A 22,222-nucleotide genomic window follows, 5' to 3' on the forward strand; every position below is an offset into this window, starting at 1 on the left:
TAATAATGCTAAATGATAGACTTTGGCTTTGTACCACTGGGCACCACACTCTTGTGTCAGTGCTTAATTACATGCAAGACCACACATGCACGACACACAAAGTGGGTCTTTGTGTGTGAAAATTGTAAAAAGTCGACTTTTAAATGAACCTTTCTCTAAATGTCAGCGAGCCTGGGTTGTCATGAAGATAAGTCTGAGAGATAAATACCAGCACTGCATTGTCATGGAAACAAAATCCTAATCTTCCACAACAGAGGAAGAGGAGAGGTCAGAGGAAAGAAGTGGTAAGAGAAGAGGGTGAAAAGAATCAAGGTAACGTGAGATCAAAAAGACAAGGAAAGGAAAGGAGAAACAATGCTGAGAAGCAAACTATGTTTGTGGTGCTACACTGCAACACAGTTTCCTTAATGTGGTTAGGTTCATACTTCCACTTGACATTCTTACTCTGTGGTTTTTTGTAAAGCTAGTTACCATTTCAACATTGCATAGCTGGTTACTGTTATAACATTTTGGTTTTAACATTGTAAAGCAGGCAACCTTCCCTGTTCCCTGCCGTTGATTAATGACCTCATATTCTGTTAATTAGACCCTCAGCCCTGAGGCAGAAAGATTTAATTTCCCCTTCATCATCATCATGAAGAAAAAAAACAACTGATTAGAGAGGAGAGGAGAGGAGAGGAGAGGAGAGGAGAGGAAAAAGCACCAAGAACTTGTACAGTGATATATACATATTCCATTATAGTAAAAGTCAGTCAATCAGCTCCTACTTCAGCCAGAGTACAAAACTAGTATTATCAGCAAAATAAACTTAAAGCATCAAAATGAAAGTATGTGATCTGCAGAACACCGATGCATCAATATGTAAGAAGCATTTTGCTGCGGCAGCTGCCCGAGGTAGAGCTAGTTTTATACTGCATACGCTTCGGTCATTTAGTCCAGTTATTCCCAGCCTAGGGGCTGACCCCCTCCAAAAGGGAGCAAACTACATCTGCAGGCTCATGGAATGATTAATTGAGAGGGGAAAAAGCTGCTCTGCAAAATTATTTTTGCTTTTTTGAAATATTGGGTAATTCTGCATCAGAATTAGGCTTGTATAGTTGTTTAAATGAAACCACCTGAGAAAATTAGACAAAAAATGTAGCTGCTAACAACTCAGTGAAACATTTTTTAGGGGAAAGCAACCAAAAAAAAACAACAACCAAAAGTTGCAAACCGCTGTTCATAGTTCAGCATATACACGATGTGATTATCAGAAGTTGACGGATATAGTTGGGATATAGCAGAGCAGTAATAATCCTGCATAATAAATGTGCTGCAGTAATAAGAAGAAATTACATCTAAAAAATGGTGAAACTCGAAAAAGAGCTCAAGCACTTCAAACTGCATTAAACAATAAGCTGCTTTCCACACTTTGAGGTGATGAAGTAGGAGATGACAAACATGAGGGGAAAGGAATTTGAGCTTCACCTTGTGGCAGGTGTGGTGAGACATATGGCAATTCCTGGGTGTTGATGTGCGTCCAGTCAAAGTCATCGTAAGGATCTTGTTGGTAGTCACACTGAGAGAAGCCCTCATCAAATGTACAACTTCCTGCAGAAAAGAGAAACAACAAAACGTAGTTAAATTTACAAAAAGACAAAGATGAAGTTTGTTGCCTTGACTGAGTAAGCGAACACATTTTTTTAAACTTGACTTTGAGTCATGTTTCAAACCTTTCTTTTGTGCTTTTTTATATGTGTGCGGTTGTCTCAGCTCATTAAAAAACCACCAAAGTCTGAGCTCCGACACTTATCACTCAGGGCCACTTAGGATCACCTCTGACTCAGCCAGCAGAGCCTTCAGCTGATCATCTGAGCCCATCGCCACAGCCTTGGGACAACCATGTGTGAGCTGACCGCCTCTGGCTCCGCCTAAACAGGAAGTTGCTCTAACACAGATAGACATCACTTGTCCCTGACAGCTAACTGAACCAATCAACTTAAAATGATATGCAGTTTGTTCTGGCTATATTGCTGATAGGAACAGCATTCAGGCTACTACTTGCTATCTGATTCATTGGCCTAGCAGTTATGCGCAGCTTGTGTTAATAAAATGGCCAGAAGAGACGTGGCTAAGAAAAGCCAAAATGCCATCTGATTCAAGTCTCTGGTAGTTAGTGGTCACAGAGACGTGTCCTTTGTGCCCTTTTTTTTATTTCCCACTGTTGAGATGGATAAAGTCTACTATGAAAAATGAAATCACAATACATTTATTAAGTTAGACATCTATATTCACGTTAACTTATGATGAAACGAAACTGTTTGTAATTAAAATGTTAGTAGGCGCTCGGAAACAAATACTGTAGCATTTAAAAAGATCTTAAATATCATTTATAAAAAGCAGCCACTGTTTGCCTTGATTATCACTTGACAATGACTTTGTTTAGGCAAGATTTAACCTTATTTTAAAACCTCAATTTCATGAAGTATAATAGCATATTTATATTCAAATCACTATACTACAAAATAAATACACAAAGGAAGAAGGAATGAGTGAGCAAGCCACCATGAAGCACTATCAGCAACCAGGACTGCCAGCTACATAAATCTCCTAGCCTTCAGTTAGCGGTACAGCTTTGCTACCTGTGTCCTAGAGCAAACTGTGGTGGCTGTGATGGAGAGCAGAACGACAGGCCCTCAGATACCCCACTGATCTGAGCTCCCGCTACAGAGGCATACCAAGAGGTGACAGCCGCCGCCGGAGGAGAAACAAGTTAACATCAAACTAAGCGACTGTCTTCAACTGCTGGCTGCACGGCTGGATGTGACTCACAGCCTTGGCGAGGCACTGGATCACATTCCTCTCGGCATCATTCTTTAAACCAACCTCTCTTCGTGCAGTTCAGTTCACTCCCATTCAGTTCAATTAAGTCTTTGTCATGGCAAGTCACCTCCGGTCACTGTGCAAAAACATGCAGGGACATGTGCACACACAGCACAGCACAATAAAAAAAAAACTACTACTACTATACATTAAATTAGATATAGAAACTCTTTGTTGTCGTGCACAGCATTTGTGTGTTTGTTTGTGTAAAACTCCTGTCTTCCGCAGTGTGCGAGTCAGTTTGCATCTTGCTGTCATGTAACTTTCTCTGCATGTGTTAAAAATGTGTTTTTACGTGCATGGAAGTATCCCACATCTACAAACCTGCATGCATTCAAACCGAACACTGAACAAATAAAGAACTAAACACCCAGTGCCATACATCACACATAACAAGTTACACAAATGGACTGGAGAAGAAGAAAATGTTGATCTGTAAAGCGAAGTGTAAGTGTGTTTGCTGTCCCTGACTGCCTCCATACAGTGTGGTCTGGAAAATAACTTCCTGTTTTATCAAAACTGAGTGACAAAAATCAGAAACACAGCTTCTTTCCCGCAGTTTCTTTGTGTAGTTATTACTCTATACTATGTATCTCAGTAATTCTTTTGACTGGAAACTACAATGAATAAATGAAATCTGTGTAATAGCTTGTTTTGTCAGTTTTCTATATATCATACACTGCTACGTTGTGACACTGCAGATGCACTTAGCCTTGGTTTACCTGCTACAGCGTTTGTGTAGCCCTTCTTTTATTCACTGACACTACAGAGAACGTACAATAGCAGCTTTATTCAGGTTCTTCTGTGGAATTTCTACCTTTGAGTACAGAAGCATTTGATTTAAACAAGCTGTGTTTTAAATGTGTTTCATGAGTTTTTAATTGTGTACACATAAATGCCCAGCATTCCACTCGGCTCTGATACAAGCCGTGGTACAAGAGGTATTTTACCTTGGCTTAGCAGTGAAGAAAAAATGTCCTAGTTTTAAATTCAGCTTTACAGGCCATATTAAATCAACATTTTCAGTTGGAGAGCACTTCTCTGTCCTTGTTTGCACACCTCTGAAAGATATTCACTCACTCACACGCACACGAGACGGTAACATACTAAACAAAATGTCTGTTTTTGTGTGTACGCGCTGAAAAGGGGCCTGCAAAAACTAAATATGTGCGAAAGTGTCTGCACATACACAAACCTCACGCTAACCCGCCCACGTTCTCAGTTAACACTTCTCCCTTTCCTAAATGTCCTGCCAACCTAAACCAACACACACATCAGCAGACACATGCATCTGACAGCAAATCCTTGTTGCCAATAATGAGATGAGCAGACTTTGAACTACTCTTTTGCCTCAGCTGAAACACTCAGCAGCAAAATGATGAGCCATGTTTTGCTCAAATGTTGTAGGGACTTGAGCCAATCTGTTTTTTTATACTTTAACGTAATGTCAAATGTCAAGAATTACTGACCTCTATTTTGTGTTTGGTGTGCTCTGCTAGTGGTAAATGCTGAAATTAAACATGCAGTAATTGATTTCTTGGGTAATAAGGGCAGCATAGCATCAACTTTTAAATTGATGTGGTAACTTGTTAGTGAACAGATGCCTGTTTACCCTTCAGTAGATAGTTAGCAACATCATCATTTATTCCGAGTCGACTTCTGGCCCCCTGATGAATGTAAATTTGATATTCACTCTCCTTTTTAGTTCTGACTTTGGTTAGCATTTCCCTCTGGGAAATCTCTGGCTTCTTAGCTGCTAAAAGTATTTTCAGCTAGCCGCTACTTCTGCTTGTCTGCCTTTTGTTGCTGAGCAGTTTGTGAATGTTGGGTGTTTACGGCATCTTCAGATGAAACAGCTGAATCTCGTGACCAAAAACAAAGCAATGAGTTCACTCAGAGTGAAAACAAAACAGCTGAGCTGCTGACTGGAAAACCAAAACAAGCTCAAAGACAGAAGATGAGGGGAGCAGAAATATATGGATCGCTGGCTTTGTCACAAATAATGACCAGCTTTCACGTTCTCATCATTACTGCTCGGTCCCCAAATATTGTCCTCCTTTTTTTGTACATCATATTGTTTCCTCTTCTATTTGAGTCTATGGCAGCTCTTAGAACTGTATCATAAAACAACTGAAAGGCACTGTTGCCATCTTGGATTGTGAAATCGAGGATTGGCGAGTTCTCTGGAACACCACACATGCCAAATTTAAAGAAGCTATGACCTCAATTTCTGACATTTTGGATCCTTAGCTATAATGAATTATATGAAATACTTCATATTAAATATTGAAATATTAATTTTTTCCCACAGGTAATTATTTTTTCCAGTCTTTGCCTCTGATTAAGAATGAAAAAAAAATTAATCCCAAGCTTAAGACATGCCACCTTCCATAATTCTCAGTTTTCTTTTCAAGCTTCTCTAAAAGCTTTTCCCAGCCTTTACCAGGACTGCAAAAATAATCTTCAGGAAGGGCCTGACAAAAAAATTAAGAGATTGATTTTGTACTTTTCAAAACCCTTTGCTTTTTACACACTGCAGTGTTGTCAATATATATATATATATATATATATATATATATATATATATATATATATATATATATATATATATATATATATATATGTTGAACAAAGGGTGCCCTGTAATAACTGTGATTAGTGTTTTACGTGTTGACATGATCTGATCACGTTGACCTGGCAGCTGTAAAACAGCTTACAATGAATATAATTGTTATGATTAGAAATACTGTGTGTGCTTCTATCTTACTACTACACTCTGTATGTGTTTGCTCGATAAAACTGTGTAACTATTTTGACAATTTTCAAAGTACATGTATATGCATGAGTTTGTGTCCAGATGGGTCATTATTGCCACCCTCTCCTCCATTCACAAGGACACGGAGAGAGCAAGAGAACCCAACTGCATGCTAATCACTTTATAATCAGCTTCTGTGATTGGCTGCCTCGCTAATGAAATAATGGTGACTCATTTGCATAATAAAATAATTAGAAGGACTTGATAAAGGCTCAAGGGCAGAGAGAGAAACAAAACCACACACACCTACACACAGAGATACACAGAGGCAGAGGGAAATGGGACAGCCACTATCTAAAAGACCGTTGAATGGCATCAGACAACATCTGCCACCGTCACTCAAAATCATTTTGTGGTGATTTGCATTGACCTCCACCTCTATAAGGTGAATCAGACAAAAGTCCTTTGACCAAAACTGTTTGAAAACACGTGTGCAGGCAGACCCCAGGGGGTCCCTTGAAAGGAAGAGGCCCATTTCTCAATTACTAGTTAAGATCGAGATTATTAGCTGGCATTGGCAAAAACGTGAAACAATAGACAGTTTGATTAGCTTTTGCTTTAATTTGATCTACCCGATCTGCAGAATAGGCAGTATTAAATCATATCTAACGGCTAAAGTCTGCTCAGATAAAAGTCTCAGGGACATGTTTAAATCAAATGAAGGTCTGAGATGTTTTTTTTAATATGTTCTCAAGATAATTCAGGAAATCTTGTTATGACAAAAGAAACCAAGAGAGAAATGATTATCAAATCAGTCAATACGAGTGTCCTTGTAACAAATTTATCCTCAGCTGACAAAGTTTCTCTGAAAAATGTGAGAATTTAACAGTGCAGGGTGGCCTTGGTTTTATTTAATAGTGTCAATTCAATAAACAACTAGAAAGTTGTTGTTATCAGTTGTTATAAAAGGCTGCATGATACAAAAACTAACTATGCGGTCTGAAATGTCTAACTAAATGTTTGCGGATTTTCAATGCCACTGAACATTGGGCTATGTTGCAATTTCTACAAAAGTCTTACAGACAGGTTTTGTTTGACTGCTGTCTCTATGGATGGATGTCTGAATCTTACTATGCAAAAATCTCTGTATATCTGCCAGCTCCTCAGATACGATCAGAAGATCAGAAGTTGAGCAATTAAAACTGGCACAAAGATACAGCTTACATATTATAACACCTTCCTATTTCCTAACAGCCATGTAGCAATGAGGGAAAATGAACCATCTCTAGTGTTTATGTACCGGCAACACCTCTTAAAAGCATTTTATCAGTGCCATTACAATACCACGTCATTTAGCAAGTACTGAATGCACTCATTTTATGTACTTAATATAAAGTAGTGAACTACACATATGTTGCTCTTATATTAGGAAGTTTCTAAAACTTGGCAGTGTTAATTTTGTAAAGAAATGAGGACTTAACCACAATTAAAGACAAAACAACAGTACAATAAATGCCATTGTTCATGTACAGATATAAGGTTTAAGGTCTGTCACATCACATAGTATCATATCAGGATCTACATAAGGCTGGTTTTACGTGCAGAGTTCTGCATGCAAGGTATGCACTTTGTTTCTATCTTCTTACCTGTTTTATATTTCAGCGGATCAGAGGGCCATAACATCGCTACAGATCAGGTGACCCTCTGATCACAAGCTGAAATAAAGCAACATAAATCTGCTCAGGAATGTATAGGACTTAGAAGTTCAAGTGGTATCTTGGCTCTCACTAAGACAAACAATATACATTCTTTCTCCAATGTACGTGCAACAGAAGTCTTGATTCTCCCTCTCACTACTAAGTCCGTCTAGTATTTATCAGAAGAGCTCTGTTTCTGTCTGCAGGGATAGATATTATCACCAGAGAGGAGATAATACAACATGAGTGAAAGAGGGTGAAACAGAGGGAAAGGGTATAAAGATATGAAGGGAAGTTGAAGAGACAAGCTCAAAAAGAAACAGAGAAATTAATTTGGCGGAAATCACACCAGCCCTATTCAGAAGAGAAGAGAAGAGAAGAGAAGAGAAGAGAAGAGAACTGTCTATTCGACAAATGGAAATTATTATTTTCAAGGACAATAATTACATTTACATCATTAAAAACCAATTCCAACCACCAGTAATCCTGTTTCCCACCAAATCATCACAATTTTGGCTTAGTCCAGTTAATAATTACATTAGCTCACCCGAATCTATAATCACATGTGGCTTTGTGGCACATTTCATACCAATGAATCACTACAGTGCTTTCAGTTTTTAGCTCTAATGTGCCAGAGAAGCTGAAGTAAAAGGAGGAATTAATGCAAAAGAGGCAGCATACCATCTATGTTGTAGTGTTATACAAAAAACCCTTTATAACATGTTTTTGGTATTCCACTATGATAAAGTATATTCCTGTTTGTTGCTTTTAATCTGTGTGCACTGTGCAGCCCTGATGCTTACCACCTCAAGGACACTAATAAAGTTGTACCTTATCATTTACTTTCTGTGTGTCTTCTCTACTTTTTTTGTTCTCTCGCTGCCTCTTGTTCTCTCTCACCCTCTCTGAGAATAGGTGAAATTAGCCTGAAATGATACAAGGTGACATCAGAGAGACTGACACACACACACACACACACACCACACACACACTGGCTCGTCACGGTTCAGTGGCCCTTGCAGCGCAGCGCGACGCCATCAAAGCCGAGACCCATATACACACACCTCGACTGTTAAACATACACAGTGGCACGCGCAATCGCTCACGCAAACGCGCACGACTTGTGTAGCAACACACAGGCATGTGCACACCGTCACACACAGCCCGACACTCGTGCATGCACAAACTCAGAGCAGTAGTTTAATTGGAAGTGCTGAAGGCTGAAGAATTTTCTCCTTCATCTCACAATGCTGTAATTGAATCTGAGACGTGTGTGTGAGTGCGTGTGCATGTGTGTGTAGGTGTGTGCGTGTAGTTGGGTGTCTGTGTGTGTTCAGCTGATTCAGGAGTTTCCTTTGACAGTAACAGTAAAACAGAAATGTGTATTTTTCCTTCTGTGAGGAGCAGGCCTGTCCTTCCAACCCTGACTATCTTCTCCTCCCCCCCAAACCCCTCCTTTCTTGGGGTTAACGCTAGCATTCAGCTCAAATTCAAACCCAAGCAGTTTTCAAAAAGCCACATTATTTCCCACAAACTGATGATTTGGTCAGCTGGTGAAAGGCAAGCACAACCTTCACGGCATGATGTGCGGATGGAATATATTTTCGGCAAAAGTAAATATAACCTCTAGAGCCAAATGCTAATTTAGAGTTGTATTCTGTAAAACGCTTTCTGCATTTTGAGTGCTTTTTGTGTAAAGTTGTTATTACAGAGACTTTTGCTGGTGAATGAGCCTCTCACTGCTGTGCCGTGAGACAAAGGAAGTTCAATTTGTTCCTGAAAACACTCCTCTGCTTGGACAAGTGCAAACAAAAAGAACTATCAGCACACAATGAGGCATGAACAACGTACTAATGACCTGCCATCGCAGTATCACTGTTACACAGCATAATAGGAAAAGGAACAGAGTAACTTTTTTTTTTTAATATAGTTGCCCTTTATTAAGGAAATCATTTGGTTCCACATGGCAACCTTATCATTAAAAAGCTTCAGTCTCAAAAGGAAAATACTCTGCTGCTCTTTTTCTGTGATGTTGAATCACACTGTCTGGAAACGCTTTTATTATTGCCCTGGGGCAAGCAGGTACACACTTGATATGAATTAAAGGATGTCAAGTCTAATGTCGACATGTGTATACGTGTATGTGACGGTGTGCTGTTTGGGCAGTAATTGGAGACTAGAGATTTTACTCAAAAGTCAACTTAATTGATGTTTTTATGCCAAAATTACTGTTTTGGTTTTTAAGATTTTGTCTCATCTTAAATGTATTTTCTATTTCCTTCTGAAAATATTTGTTGGCATTCACCTGTGACAACATGGTTATGTTTTGAACTGTTGGTCAGATATTTTTCAGTCGTTTTTGAGCTCTTTAATATTGAGTGATTAATCAAGAAAAAACCTGCAGCACACTCACATGGAAGAAGCTGGAGCAAATAATGTCTTCTTGATTATTCATGCAATCATTTGAGCACTAGAAGACTTTCATTACAGATTATTAAACTGCTTTTTTTTCAATCAACATGTTCATTATTACGTTTGAGACACCATAAAATAATGAATAATACTTATCGCAACTTCCCAAGACAACATAGTTGGGTTTTTGGGGCGTTTTTTGGGCCTGGCCAACATCTGAAAACCGAATATGCTGTCATATATAGACCGCAAAAGTAAGCAGTCCTTAATCACTGCAGAGATTTGTGCCAAAGTCAAAATAGTGCAGGTAACTGTCTTCTGCATTCAAAGCTAGTAAGTAATTGTTTACTGGCTCCTGCATGTTCTAATCAGGTACCAATATCGCATTTCCAATAAAGAGAATGTCACTGACATGAATTCTTTTAAAAAACCCTGAAAACATTCTGGTCAGATTCCCCCGAGAATTTCCGTAGTTGATTTTTGAAAGCAGCTTTAGGTCTGAATCCCTCATGATGGCAACATGATACCTGCACCTTAAGTAAAACACACTTCTTTGAGAATATCTTTTTTTCTTTTTCTGGGCAGTACAATGTATGTGTGTGTGTCTGCATCTAGCTGTTCGCACTGTTAGCTGGGGTCGAAGTCTTCCACAGACACTATCTTTATGATATTCACCTCCCTCCTGGCTCTCCTGCGCTCTCAGTCTTAGGCTCTGTGTCTATCTCAGCATCGTTAATCTCTATTCCTATTCAAATGCTGACATTTAAAGTAACTTCACATGCTGATTGACTGGCTGGCAGATAAGGCAGGAGAAGGAGAGGGCAGGAGCGACAGTGGGGGATGATAGAGACGGAGCAGAGAGCTCGTCGTTCACCAGAAAAAATTGGGAAATCCTCCTCACCTCTTTTTTACCTCCCTCCCTCTTCACGCCTCCCTGTCTGTGAATGAGTTCACTCATAAGCCCAGAAGAGAGTCAGATTTCACTCGTTCTCATGAAAGCTAACCCATCCCCTCCTTTTTGTGTGTTTGTTCACCCATTTACTTCTCCCCACACCCACTACTCCATTTACTGTCTCCCTGTCCACCCCTTTCTTTCCGTCTCTTTCTGGCAGTGTTTTGTACACGAGGTGCCCATTTAACAATTTGATTAAAAAAAATATAGTGCTCTGGGAACACTGACACACTTCAGCTTTTTGTCAAACATGACCGGTCAACTTTTTTTTCCTCTTTTGTAGCAATAGGAAGTTCTGAAAAACCGACTGAGAAGCTTTACGACTGGCAATTAAGTGCTAGGATGACTCTAGACATTGGTATCCAATAATGTCACAAAGAAACTAACCCATAAACCATCGGCACAATCAGATCCCACATCAGCGTGTGTCAGTCTGAATGAGTCATCATTAAACTTTTAGTCTGCGTTGAGCTCAGTTTAGACTTTAAAGTACAGCTCGAAGTTTTTCTTTTGAGTAAGATCCTCACACAACAAGTCTCAACTGGTTCCCTCTCTCCACCCTTCACCACACACTTGACCTCAAACATGCTGACTGGATGATTCACTGTAGACACTAAGCCTGCATAAACTTTAACCAAATTATGACTCAAAGTGGGGAAAAATTCGGAAGGCAATTAATAATTTATTGCAGCACTCCACACCAAGTTTCTAAACATGATGCGAGTGATCTGTTATTCATAAGATCTAATGACTACTAGGTTTTACTATACTATACAGCTCAATGACACTTCTCAATGAGACTGAGCCTAGATGGACATTTCCCATCGAGTTATACAAAAGGAGGCTGAAATGAAAAGGAATCAATAGCGGACAGAATGGGGTCAGAATGATTGCTGGCAGTCAGTCAGCTGCATTTGGGCAGAGCACAAGCAACTCTGCACCTGTATGTATCCACATGCCACCAGAGCCAGCAAACCGTCATTACAGTGTGCCACTAAAGCATTCATGACGTTACCTGATAACTAACTGATGAATTACCAGGAGAATACAATCAAATAATGCTTTAGCCACTGTAGGTGATTTGAATGGCCCAATCATAGGGGTGGGCAGGATGCAGTTTGTTTTTAAGCCAATCAGGGCACAGCTGAGGTTTTGGACTGGAAAGCAGGTCTGGTGTGGATGAGATAAGAGCAGAACAAACACACATTAAACACCAACCCCCACAGACATGCACACACATATACACATACTCTAACAGGGACACACGATAACTAAATCCAGATGGTGAAGGAAATTTAGTAAAAACAAAAGTGAAGTACATGGAAGAAGACTGCCAAAGAAGGGAAGAGGTAAAGAAGTGGACAAGTAGGAAGAGAAGGAAACTCAACTGTGAGTTGAGAAAAAAACACCCAGAGCTATAAGCAGGTTAATCTAAAGCAGCTAGCTTAGCAAGTCAGCACTGTGGATAGTGACACACTGAACTGCCTGGCTGACTTCCCCAATTGTCCAGCAAGCTGGTTCAAACGCTTGCTGACTGATTTACTGACTGACTGACTGGCGGGTCGGATTTAGCCTATCCTACGTTTGTGCAGCAGAAGCACTTCTGTTGTTCAGCCTGTCGGACAAAAAGCAGTTCTACCCACGACACACAAAGAACAACCTGAAACAGCACTAATACTGGAGAGACCGGCAGAGACGGAGAGAAAGAAAAAGACAGACAAACAAATAAACACTTTTAAAAAAAGCTTCTAAAATATCCAGCTTCAAAGGAGAAAAAAAGGCGCCTAAAATAACAATTGGAAAAATGTTTCTGGGACTTCTGAAACCAATAAAAATCAGATATGAAAAAAAATCTCATATAGAAAAAAATAATGTGTCAAAAAATCTCTTTTATCTGTGCTTGTGACACAGTTCTGTCGAACAACAAAAGATGCCTAACGATAGCATTTACTGTCCTGGAGGAAATTTACTTTTCAGTGCCAGCACAGAGAAAGAGCACATTACACAGCAGTGGAAACCATAGAGACCCAAACAAAGGGAAGACATACAATTGGGAATAACATGCTAACAGGCCAGACAACTACCAAAGCACCTAGTTCTGAGACTAAAACACATTTTACACATTTCTGTTTGTGTGTCGAGATGGCTGTGCTGAGGCTAAAAACTGATATGTGAGAATGTTATCAGGTCCACAGCTGTATGCCACAACTGTCAAAGCCATGTGTACAGATGTAAATCAACACAGACTAATATTTACAGCATGGGATGCGCAGTCATCAGTATGTTTATGTCAAGAGACAGGTGTATATTAAAGGGGAATTCTGTTTAGCGCAGCCTGAGAGTTATTTTGAAAGATGGCCTCATAGACAACAACAACAATCAAATACAGAAGCATCTTAATACTGATACTTGTTTAAAACAAACCTCATCTCTGGACAAACGTATGCATAGCATCAAGAGATAATCTGCAAAGGTATGTAAACTGTCCGTTGCACCCACAAGGGAACATTTAAAGACCAAAGATGTGTTTCAAATACAACCGGTAATACTTGCAATAGTTGTGTGCACAGTTTAACAGGTTCACCCAGTTTTGATGTCCAGTTTCTAAATAAAGAGTAAATTGTTTGCTACTTTACAGTCTTTTGGATCAGCTATGACTCACGGACATCTGTGCTAAGCTGGGTTTAGCACCAACGAAAAACAACTTCCTGCCTCAATCACAACCTTGTTCAGCCCTAAGCTTAGGGTGCTTTACACCTGTGCTGTTTAGTCTGTTTACAATCAACTCTGATTTAGTTTCCCAATGGTGCGTTTGCAGATATGTGCATGGTAACTGCATTCAAGTGTGGACTTAAACAGTCACACAGAGACCCACTGAAGGACCAGTAACAAACCAATTCCAGAATGATTTGTTTATGGTGAGAAAGTGATCTGACCCAGGTACCAAGGGAGTTGCACATTTGAGCTAAACACTTTAAGCCAGATACGCTTTGCGTTCTGAGAGGCAGCAGAGTATGACAGATATACAGAGTATACAGACTGGCCATAAACACATGTTGAGAGTACACAACTAGCTGTGAAATGAATGTCAATTGTCCATGTTAGGCAACAGTCCAGAACACCACCTTCTTCCTGCAATTAATTTTGTTACTCTGAGGGACATGAGGTTTGTAGTCACGCGTTTTGGTTCGCTTTGAGTTATCTCTGTGTGAAAGGAAACCAAATCATGGGAAAAAGCTACAAGTTTACAAACTCCTCAACTGATTCAGCGTAAATGAACTACAGGTTAAACTCTGTGGTTCATCTTTGACACAAGTTGATGTTGTGTGCACAACCAACATGCCTGGTTCCAGCTATACTGAATGTAAACATTTCAGAATAATTCTCTTCTATTTGTTGTTTAGCTTCAATAATTACAGTGTACCATTAGGTAACCATGCTCAAATCTCAGCAGTTATTTTTGTGAGGATGCTTGGACGCTTCAGGATTTACCAAGATCGAGATCACTTTTGCAAGAGTGGAAAAAAATCATCTCACTGCAGTGACAAGAATGAAAAAAATACACATTATTTAGAATTTCAAGTAAAACTTGAAGTTTATTTAATATGGAAAAAGGGAATTAACTCAAGTAAGAAAGTGTGTGTAGAAACTAGTTGTTGTAACTTAATAAATTATGGTCAAGACCACAATATTAATACCAGTTGTAGTAAACCAGTAAACCTTTTATTTATTTATTTTTACAATTAATTTATCAATATTTTGAACTTTTACTCTTCAAAGTAGAAAAAAGTAAACTGGTAATATAATAACACTACAACTTTTTCTCTTTCCCCCTCCATCCTTCATAAACATCCAATGACAGTCACAGGCTGAGGAGAACAATGTGCATGAATATGAGTGTGTATGCTGTCACCTTCAGCTGTGAAATGTGGTCAAACCTTACTTAGGGGCTGAAAAAATAAAGACAGAAAAAAGTGACAAAGCGAGAGAGAGAGAGAGAGAGAGAGAGAGAGAGAGGGGAAAATGCATGTTAAAGAGACCTCCACTTCTCCTGCGGGTTCACAGCATGCGCCTATGCATGTGTGTGTGTGTGTGTGTGTGTGTGTGTGTGTGTGTGTGTGTGTGTGCGTGCGCTAAATGAGTTTTGGGAGTTGTCGTCTCTTTACGAGGGCTGTAACTGGCCCGAGGACAGCTGTTATTACACTTCACAACAGGGAAATACTGTATGAGTGAGTGTGTGTGTGGCAGAGCAACAGTGTGTGTGTGTGTGTGTGTGTGTGTGTGTGTGTGAGAGAGAGAGAGAGAGAGAGAGAGAGAGAGAGAGAGAGAGGAGTTTTAGAGAAAGTCATGTAGAAACATTATCGGTCGTGTACTTTGTGCTTTTGATAAAAGATTTAAAGATGGGCTACATTTGGAAGCCATTTAGAGGAAAATATACATTCACCTTGATTCAACTACTCACCAGAGTCTAGTTATGCAAAACCTTATGTTTCTGTCATTGTGTGTATGTGTGATTATGTGTGTCTTGGAGCAAAGGAGTAGCTCCTGGGAGTGAGAGGCCAGTTACCTACATGGGAGTGTCATTTTAATAGACAAATGAGTGTGCGCATGTGTGTGGCCACTGTTAAATGACAAAGCCCTAAAAAGCAAGTGAGTCCAACCAGTTTCTGACTCATATTCAGGTTACAGAGCAGTGCCTCAGGCTTACTCAGGCTTCGGCACGTGCACGCACACACACACAGACAGATACACGCACACACTTAGACACCAGACACCATTGTTAAATGTGTTCCTTCTCGTGTTTCTTCTGTCTGCATTTATAGAGGTCAATGGACAAATAAATTATTATTATTATTATTATTATTATTATTAAATGGGCTGGTTTGAGACTTTGTGGTCAGACAGACTATTGGAAGCTTGCTGGTTGCATATACCTACACACACACACACACACACACACACACACACACACACACACACACACACACACACACACATAACTACACAAAAAGATGACTGAACACCATGACCTGCAGTTCATTGGAAACTAGAGACTTTCCTTTAGAAAAAGGAAAGGCCTTGAATTTCAGAGCAGAGCCTATCCTTTGACACACTCACATAAATTCAACATTGAGATTGAAAAGCAAAATAAAAATAAGAATCCCATCAACTAAAAACAGCACAAAGCTGGAAGCCTGTTATCAAAATCAAACTATTGACATGTTAGCTATAAAGTCCCAAATTAAGAAAACAAAATCTCTTAAAGAAAGTTTATTATTAAAAAAAAGACAATTTACATTAAGAACTAGCAGGGCCAATCCACATAAAGTAACATTATTTTCTAAATATAGGGTCTGAGGAGAGGTATACTGTATACTGCACAGCCCTGGAGACAAAACTGGAAATGCAGTATTGTGCCTATATAACTGAACCTGACTTCTCTTGACTACAACAGACTCATACTGAGAAAAGGACTTCCTGCACTGTTAGTAGATATACTTGTATCCTGTCAGTGTTGTACAGATATCACCACCACTTTTACTGCAACTGACAACAAACGCTGGCTTTTGCAAGCAGAAAATGTTCCCTGACCTTGACAGAAAGACTGACCATTGATTTGGGGACAGCGGTGCATGAATGACTCTCTGGCAGCCTTCAGGAAATTGTGACGTAAAAATAAAAGGCGATTTTTGAGTTAGTTTGAGAAAAAATTGAGCTACATACATGACCTTGAAAGCAGTCCAAAATTTTGACTATTTGTAAACAGTTCAAACTAATGCAAAAATAAATTGAATGACTGTCACTAAATAGGTCTACAGAAAGAAAAGCTGAGAAACTTTCAAGAAATTCTGAAAAGATTACAAAAAATACTGCCTCAAGAATATTGGCCATGAAGCTGACCCCATAACGTCCATTTCATGGTATGTATGTATGTGTGTGTGTGTGTGTGTATTTTGAGGGGATGTGGTTTATTGCTCTAGGGCATCACACCCTGTTTTATCATTCTAAGATGGACCCTTTAATGTCAAAGCCATGGGAGGAGACATGTAAGAGGGCATCAGTGAAGCATGCACGCCCATCCCCAAGGCCCAAGACCTAGACACGATGATGCAAAGGCTACACAACAGCAGTGCATAATCTACTCTTCAGAGTAACATTGATTACTTCCATAACATTTACTTATGCACCACAGGAAGCCTATACTCTAACAACACTAGCCTGCATTCCTGTCACGTTCCTTCCCAGAAGAAATTAATTGAGGAATTTGATTCTAAATGTGAGCTTTGACTGAAAAATATTGGCACGACGGTGTCAATTTAAACTAAGACTGTAATACTCTACTGAGTCTTGCTGGTATATTTATTTTTATATGAACCCCTACAGGCGAACCAGAGGTCAATATTAAGCGCAGAACTGGATGTAGCTGTTAATGAATTACAAATTTACTCAAAGATATGTAAACAATTCCTTAACTTATAGCAAAATTCAGAGGTATTTTGTTACAATAAATAAGACATTATATAGCAATTGTGTAATATTTCTATTAGTTTAAAAGGTTAAAAGTGAAGCTACATTGTTTTCATTTCATCCCCTTTTTCAGACTGAACGGATAAATGTGTTTGTTTAAAAAAATTGATCTTCAAGAGAACCCTTTTGGGACTGAAGAGCATTTTTTTTTAATTTTCAGGATATTACCGTGCACCACAGTAAATTATTTCCATGAGAGCAGATCACCTGCTGTAGTCCAAGCAGTGGAGTTGGATCCTCTCAGACCACAAGATGAGAGACTCACTAGTGAAGCAGCTGAATGACATTGAGGATCTCTGCCACAGCAATCTGACCAGCATGCAATTACAGACACACTGGGAAACCATAGAGACCAGAGATGGATACAGTGGGCCAGAACTAGTAGGTATGTGCCTACTGAACTTTCAAAATAAAAGTCTACTTTTCAAGAAGAAAATTGCGGATGAATGAAAAAAATGCTAAAATGTTTGGCCAAATATATTTTGGCAGCCATTAATAACAATGAAGTCTATGTGTGAAAAACACTGATATTGTTAAGGAAGCACCAATTATGGAGAAAGATTTGCGTTCCAATTGGCACAAGAGTCTGTAATTGCTTATGATCATCCATGTGCAAGTGTTGCCCTACATCTTTTAAACTTTCCCACAATACTGTCCTTTTTCTGTTTCCTCTCCATCACACATATAAGCTTTCTTCCTTTTGTTTAATATACATGCACACACATTCACAGACTCGCTCCCTTTGTGGCACGTACACCACAATGTGTGCCAAGTAATTAATGCTGTTTGTGTTTGTTCTGTGAACAGTTTGGAAACTTGATAATGGAAAACAAGTGCAGACTGGCCACATTTCTCCTTATATATCCATCTATATCTTTCCATTCTTCCCGCCTCCTCTTGATCACATACACACAAACACACACACACACACACACTATCACTTTCCTTCACCTCCTCCCTCCATGTCAGGGCCATCGCTCATGGCAGCCAGGCAGAAAATGCTGGTTCCTCTCTGGTTTGTCGCACAAGGAAACCATTGGTTGTTATACAAGGACCCAACAATCATTGCTCTGTTTGGTTGTTAACTTGCGTCTCAGCTGAACACACATGCACACACACACAAACTCGGTCAAACTCCTTTTTTGTGACGCAAACACACAGTGCAGTCTTTTTCTTGCTCATGTTAATGTAAATAATCAAAGTGGACAAGGGGCTTTGTAATGCTGAGAGAGCAAGAGGAGAGGAGAGAGAGAGACAGCAAGAGAACAGAAGAGAGAGCAAGGGGTCATCTCCTTTTACTGTCCACTCCTCTCTGCCTCCTGTCCTGCCGAAAAGGAGGACGATGAGGATAGCGATGCAGACAGAAGAAATGTAGATGTGATGAAAGTGAGGATCAAACTGGTATCCCACTTTTCCAGCATTACAAGCCCAATATCTCCAAACTGGAATTAGGCAATCACAAAATGTTTGTTTCAGAATAAACAAATTCCTTGTTGATGCACAGTGTGTACCCTTTACTGATCATTTACACCATAAAATCCCAGAGATGGACTGTAATTTTCCCAAATCACTGCACAACATTACTGCAAAAAGCATCAACTAGCAGACGCCTGCAGTGCCGTCCTTTGATTTACGGTGGATCCACATCCACCAGTAAAACATACAGAATGTGCTTTTAAACACACACAAAAACACACATTTACAGGATAATTGGATGGGATACTGTTTTTGGCAGGTGAGCCGACTGATCTGGCTGTTTTGGATGTTTCCTCTTACCATCTCTGCTGCTTCAATAGAAAAAGAGGCAACCAGAAACTATGTGATTGTGTGCGTGAGGACTTGGGTATTATTATGCCATGCCCATAGGAGCAAAGATCCGTACAATCAGGCCCTAAAATGTGTGCATGTGTGCCTCCACATGTCTTTGTGAATGCATGTGTGTGTGTGTTTGATGTTAAGCCAAGGGTGTTGTGTAAAATTCACTCAAACAAACAACTTGAAGAGTGAAAAACAGCTTCCTTGGACCAAATGTGTAGCCATAGGCAATGTGGCTATGCGGAGTGCGTGCATGTGTGTCTATGTGTGTATATGTGTGTGTGTTGGCCTGAGGCAGCGTGCGTGTGTGTGGAGTGGATTGCTTCATGCCTGGACGAACATGAAAGGTAGAAAGAGAGCGAGAGAGCATGCCCACACACATATGCAGACTGCAAACAGGAAAAGCCTTTTGCCATAGTTATGGATGTATGAAAAAATACAGACAATTGAATGCACCCATCTCCTTTCAGTCCAAACCCAAAGGATGCAACTGCACAAACACACATGATTATGAATAGAGGGTTTTTTGGTATTTTCTAAGGCGAGGGAGGTGAAAGTAGAGGATTATTAGCATCTTATCCCTTTGGGTTTAGATTGTTGTTTTGTGGGGGATAAGAACAAAAAGAAATGTTTTCTTTTTTTAACGTAATTTAGTATTAGTTCATTTTAACTTATTTTTAGGCCAATGATGGGAATATCCTTTTTGACCTAATTCATGATGCTAACACTGTGGTACTGTTTGTCAATGAACAATAACGGCATATAAGATAAAATAAATAACAAGTAGATATTATTTTATACATGCAATCATAAGTCCCTGGAGTTGAAGAGGACGTATTTAGATTGATGTTTCTGTATGCAGAAAGCAGCAAACCCACACATGAAAAGAAAAAAAATGAAAATATCTGACTATTTGTGTAAAAAACAAACAAAAGATTTACTAATTCTGTCTATTTCTATTTCTGTCTATTCAATTCAGTTCGATTCAGTTCAATTTATTTACATAGCTCCAAATCACAACAACAGTTGCCTCAAGGCACTTTATATTGTAAGGCAAAGACCTTGCAGTAATACAAATCTGATGTCATTATACTTTTTCGATTGTAAGCAGAGCTGTAATGGTAACAAGTATCAACTTTAAACTAAAAGTAGTCGTGGTTAGCCCTTCCAAAGCGCACCAATAGTTGGCGTGTATCTGCTCACACTGATCTTTAGAATATTAAATGGGCAAATCTGTCTGTAACAGCAGAAAGGCTGAATTGAGCACATTCCTCCATGCAGTCTGGGGCTGATTTCATTATAGATAAATCAGATTCATCTATTCAATCTCTCTTTCTTTCTATCTGTCAGTCCCTTTCCATTTCTCTCCCTTTCTTTCCCTCTATGTGTTTCTTTTCCCAATTTTAGCTCCCTCTGCCTCTCTTTTTAGAGCCTTCTCATTACTTTTTACTCTGTCTTTCTCAATTTCTGTCACTCCCTGTATCACTCTCGTTATCTGTGTAATATAATAAGTATGCACACAGATGAGGAGGAGGAAAGAGAGAAGAGACGAGAGTAAAAAGTAGTGGAGAGAAACGGGGAGGGTGTGTGTGTGTGTGTGGGGGGGGGGGGAATAAAAAAAAAAGAAGTGCCGTGTTAAAAAGCTGAGTCCACCAGAGCAGTCACAACAAATTCATCTCTCCCGCTCTCTCCATTCTTTCTTTCTCTCGCTTGCTCTTTGATACAAGCTGGCCTCAGTAATACAATAAAGAAGTTGGCTCAGCTCTGTGCGTCTGCATGCATGACAGTGTGTGTGTGTGTGTGTGTGTGTGTGTGTGTGTGTGTGTGCGTGTAAGGTAGATGACACCTCTTACTCCCAACTCTCTGTCTCATCATTGCAGCTGTTCCACAGAGGTGTGTTTCAATATATCACCCTGACACGCACACATACACACACAGACACAGTCCCTGCTTAATAAGCGGTATTCAGAGCTCCTGGGTTTATAGAAGCTGAAACTGCACTCCTGCACAAAACTGAAGCCTTTCTGACTTTCCTTCAGTACACATTCATTTCTCTCTTTATGCCGTTCCTTTTGCTTATTCATCCTTTCCTTTGTTTCCTTTTCTTTCTTCCATTTGCTTTTATTTCCCCTTTGGTTACTTTTTTTTTACTGAGATTTGTGGTTTTCTTCTTATTAATTTATTCTCTTTTTTTTAGAACTTCATTTCTTAACTTGAACCCTGACATTTCTTCAATGAGTCTTCATCTTTGAAGCAAACAGCCCATTAAATAACATGACACAAATAGATCTTAGCCTTTTGTACACATAAATGTACATCAATGATTCATTCAATGACCATCCCGTAACCAGAAAGAAAAGAAAAGAAATCAAACATGCCTAAACATAATGAGTAAAGCCCATGTATGGAAATTTCCACAACTGCTTTTAAAACTACCATTTAAAAGCAATTCATTTGACCTAAACTACATAAACAATTTCTGTGCAATTTACTTCTTACTTGACTAAAAGAAAATGGATTGGCAGTCCCTTCTTATTCTTCTTCACCAAAAAAATTTATAAAATTACGTGTTGGTAACATTTTATGGTAATTTTGTTCATTTAACCTCACTATAAAAATCACACTGAATGTGAATCTGTAAGCAGTCCAGTGACTTTCAAATATGGATGGAGAAATTAAAACAGAAAAGAGACAAGAAAAAGGAGCCAGAGAAGAAAAGTGGACACCTGGATGAGTCCTGAGGCTCTGCGGGAAGGAGGGGAGGAATCAAGAAGGAGGGAGGATGGGCAGAAGGGTGGGCAGTTTCTTTCAGCTGTTCCTTCTTAAGGGTGTGTACGTGCCGATGTGTGTGTGTCTGTGTGTGTCTATGGTCCATATGCGCATTAGTGCTGGAGGAGTTGAACAGGGGGTCATACCAGATGGACACACACACAGATGACAGATTCCACCCACTAGCATCATGTAACCACAGTTCGGTCACTCTCCTGCATGCATGGAAATAATACATAATTCTCACTTTTAAAGTCACATATGAGCAGAATGTGTTTTGGCAGAGGAAACTAAAGTAAGACTTTCCGTCAAATATAGCTACATTACTGTGATTTGTTGGTCTTTGTCCAAACTGTGCTTGTGACACATTTACTTCAAAAGTTCACTTAGACAATTTGTTGTTATCAACCTGTGCATCAAAGCAGCTGCTCT

At 39.5% G+C, this 22,222-nt stretch overlaps 1 protein-coding gene across 20 annotated transcripts in view; it reads right to left on the reverse strand.

Moving 5' to 3' along the window:
- Positions 1-22,222, reverse strand: part of ptprk (protein tyrosine phosphatase receptor type K) — a 105,898-nt gene that overhangs the window by 61,126 nt on the left and 22,550 nt on the right. For all 20 annotated transcript variants that reach the window (XM_086264663.1, XM_086264665.1, XM_086264667.1 and 17 more), the window contains one exon: positions 1,468-1,590. In XM_086264663.1, the coding sequence (XP_086120789.1) occupies positions 1,468-1,590 (123 nt within the window). The remainder of the gene's footprint in view (positions 1-1,467; positions 1,591-22,222) is intronic.

The sequence above is a fragment of the Aulonocara sp. 'chitande type north' Nkhata Bay genome, linkage group LG15 (assembly GCF_057382095.1).
Source record: "Aulonocara sp. 'chitande type north' Nkhata Bay isolate Kocher_YH1m ecotype deep benthic linkage group LG15, A_spYH_male_GT1.1, whole genome shotgun sequence".
Classification (NCBI taxonomy): domain Eukaryota; kingdom Metazoa; phylum Chordata; class Actinopteri; order Cichliformes; family Cichlidae; genus Aulonocara; species Aulonocara sp. 'chitande type north' Nkhata Bay.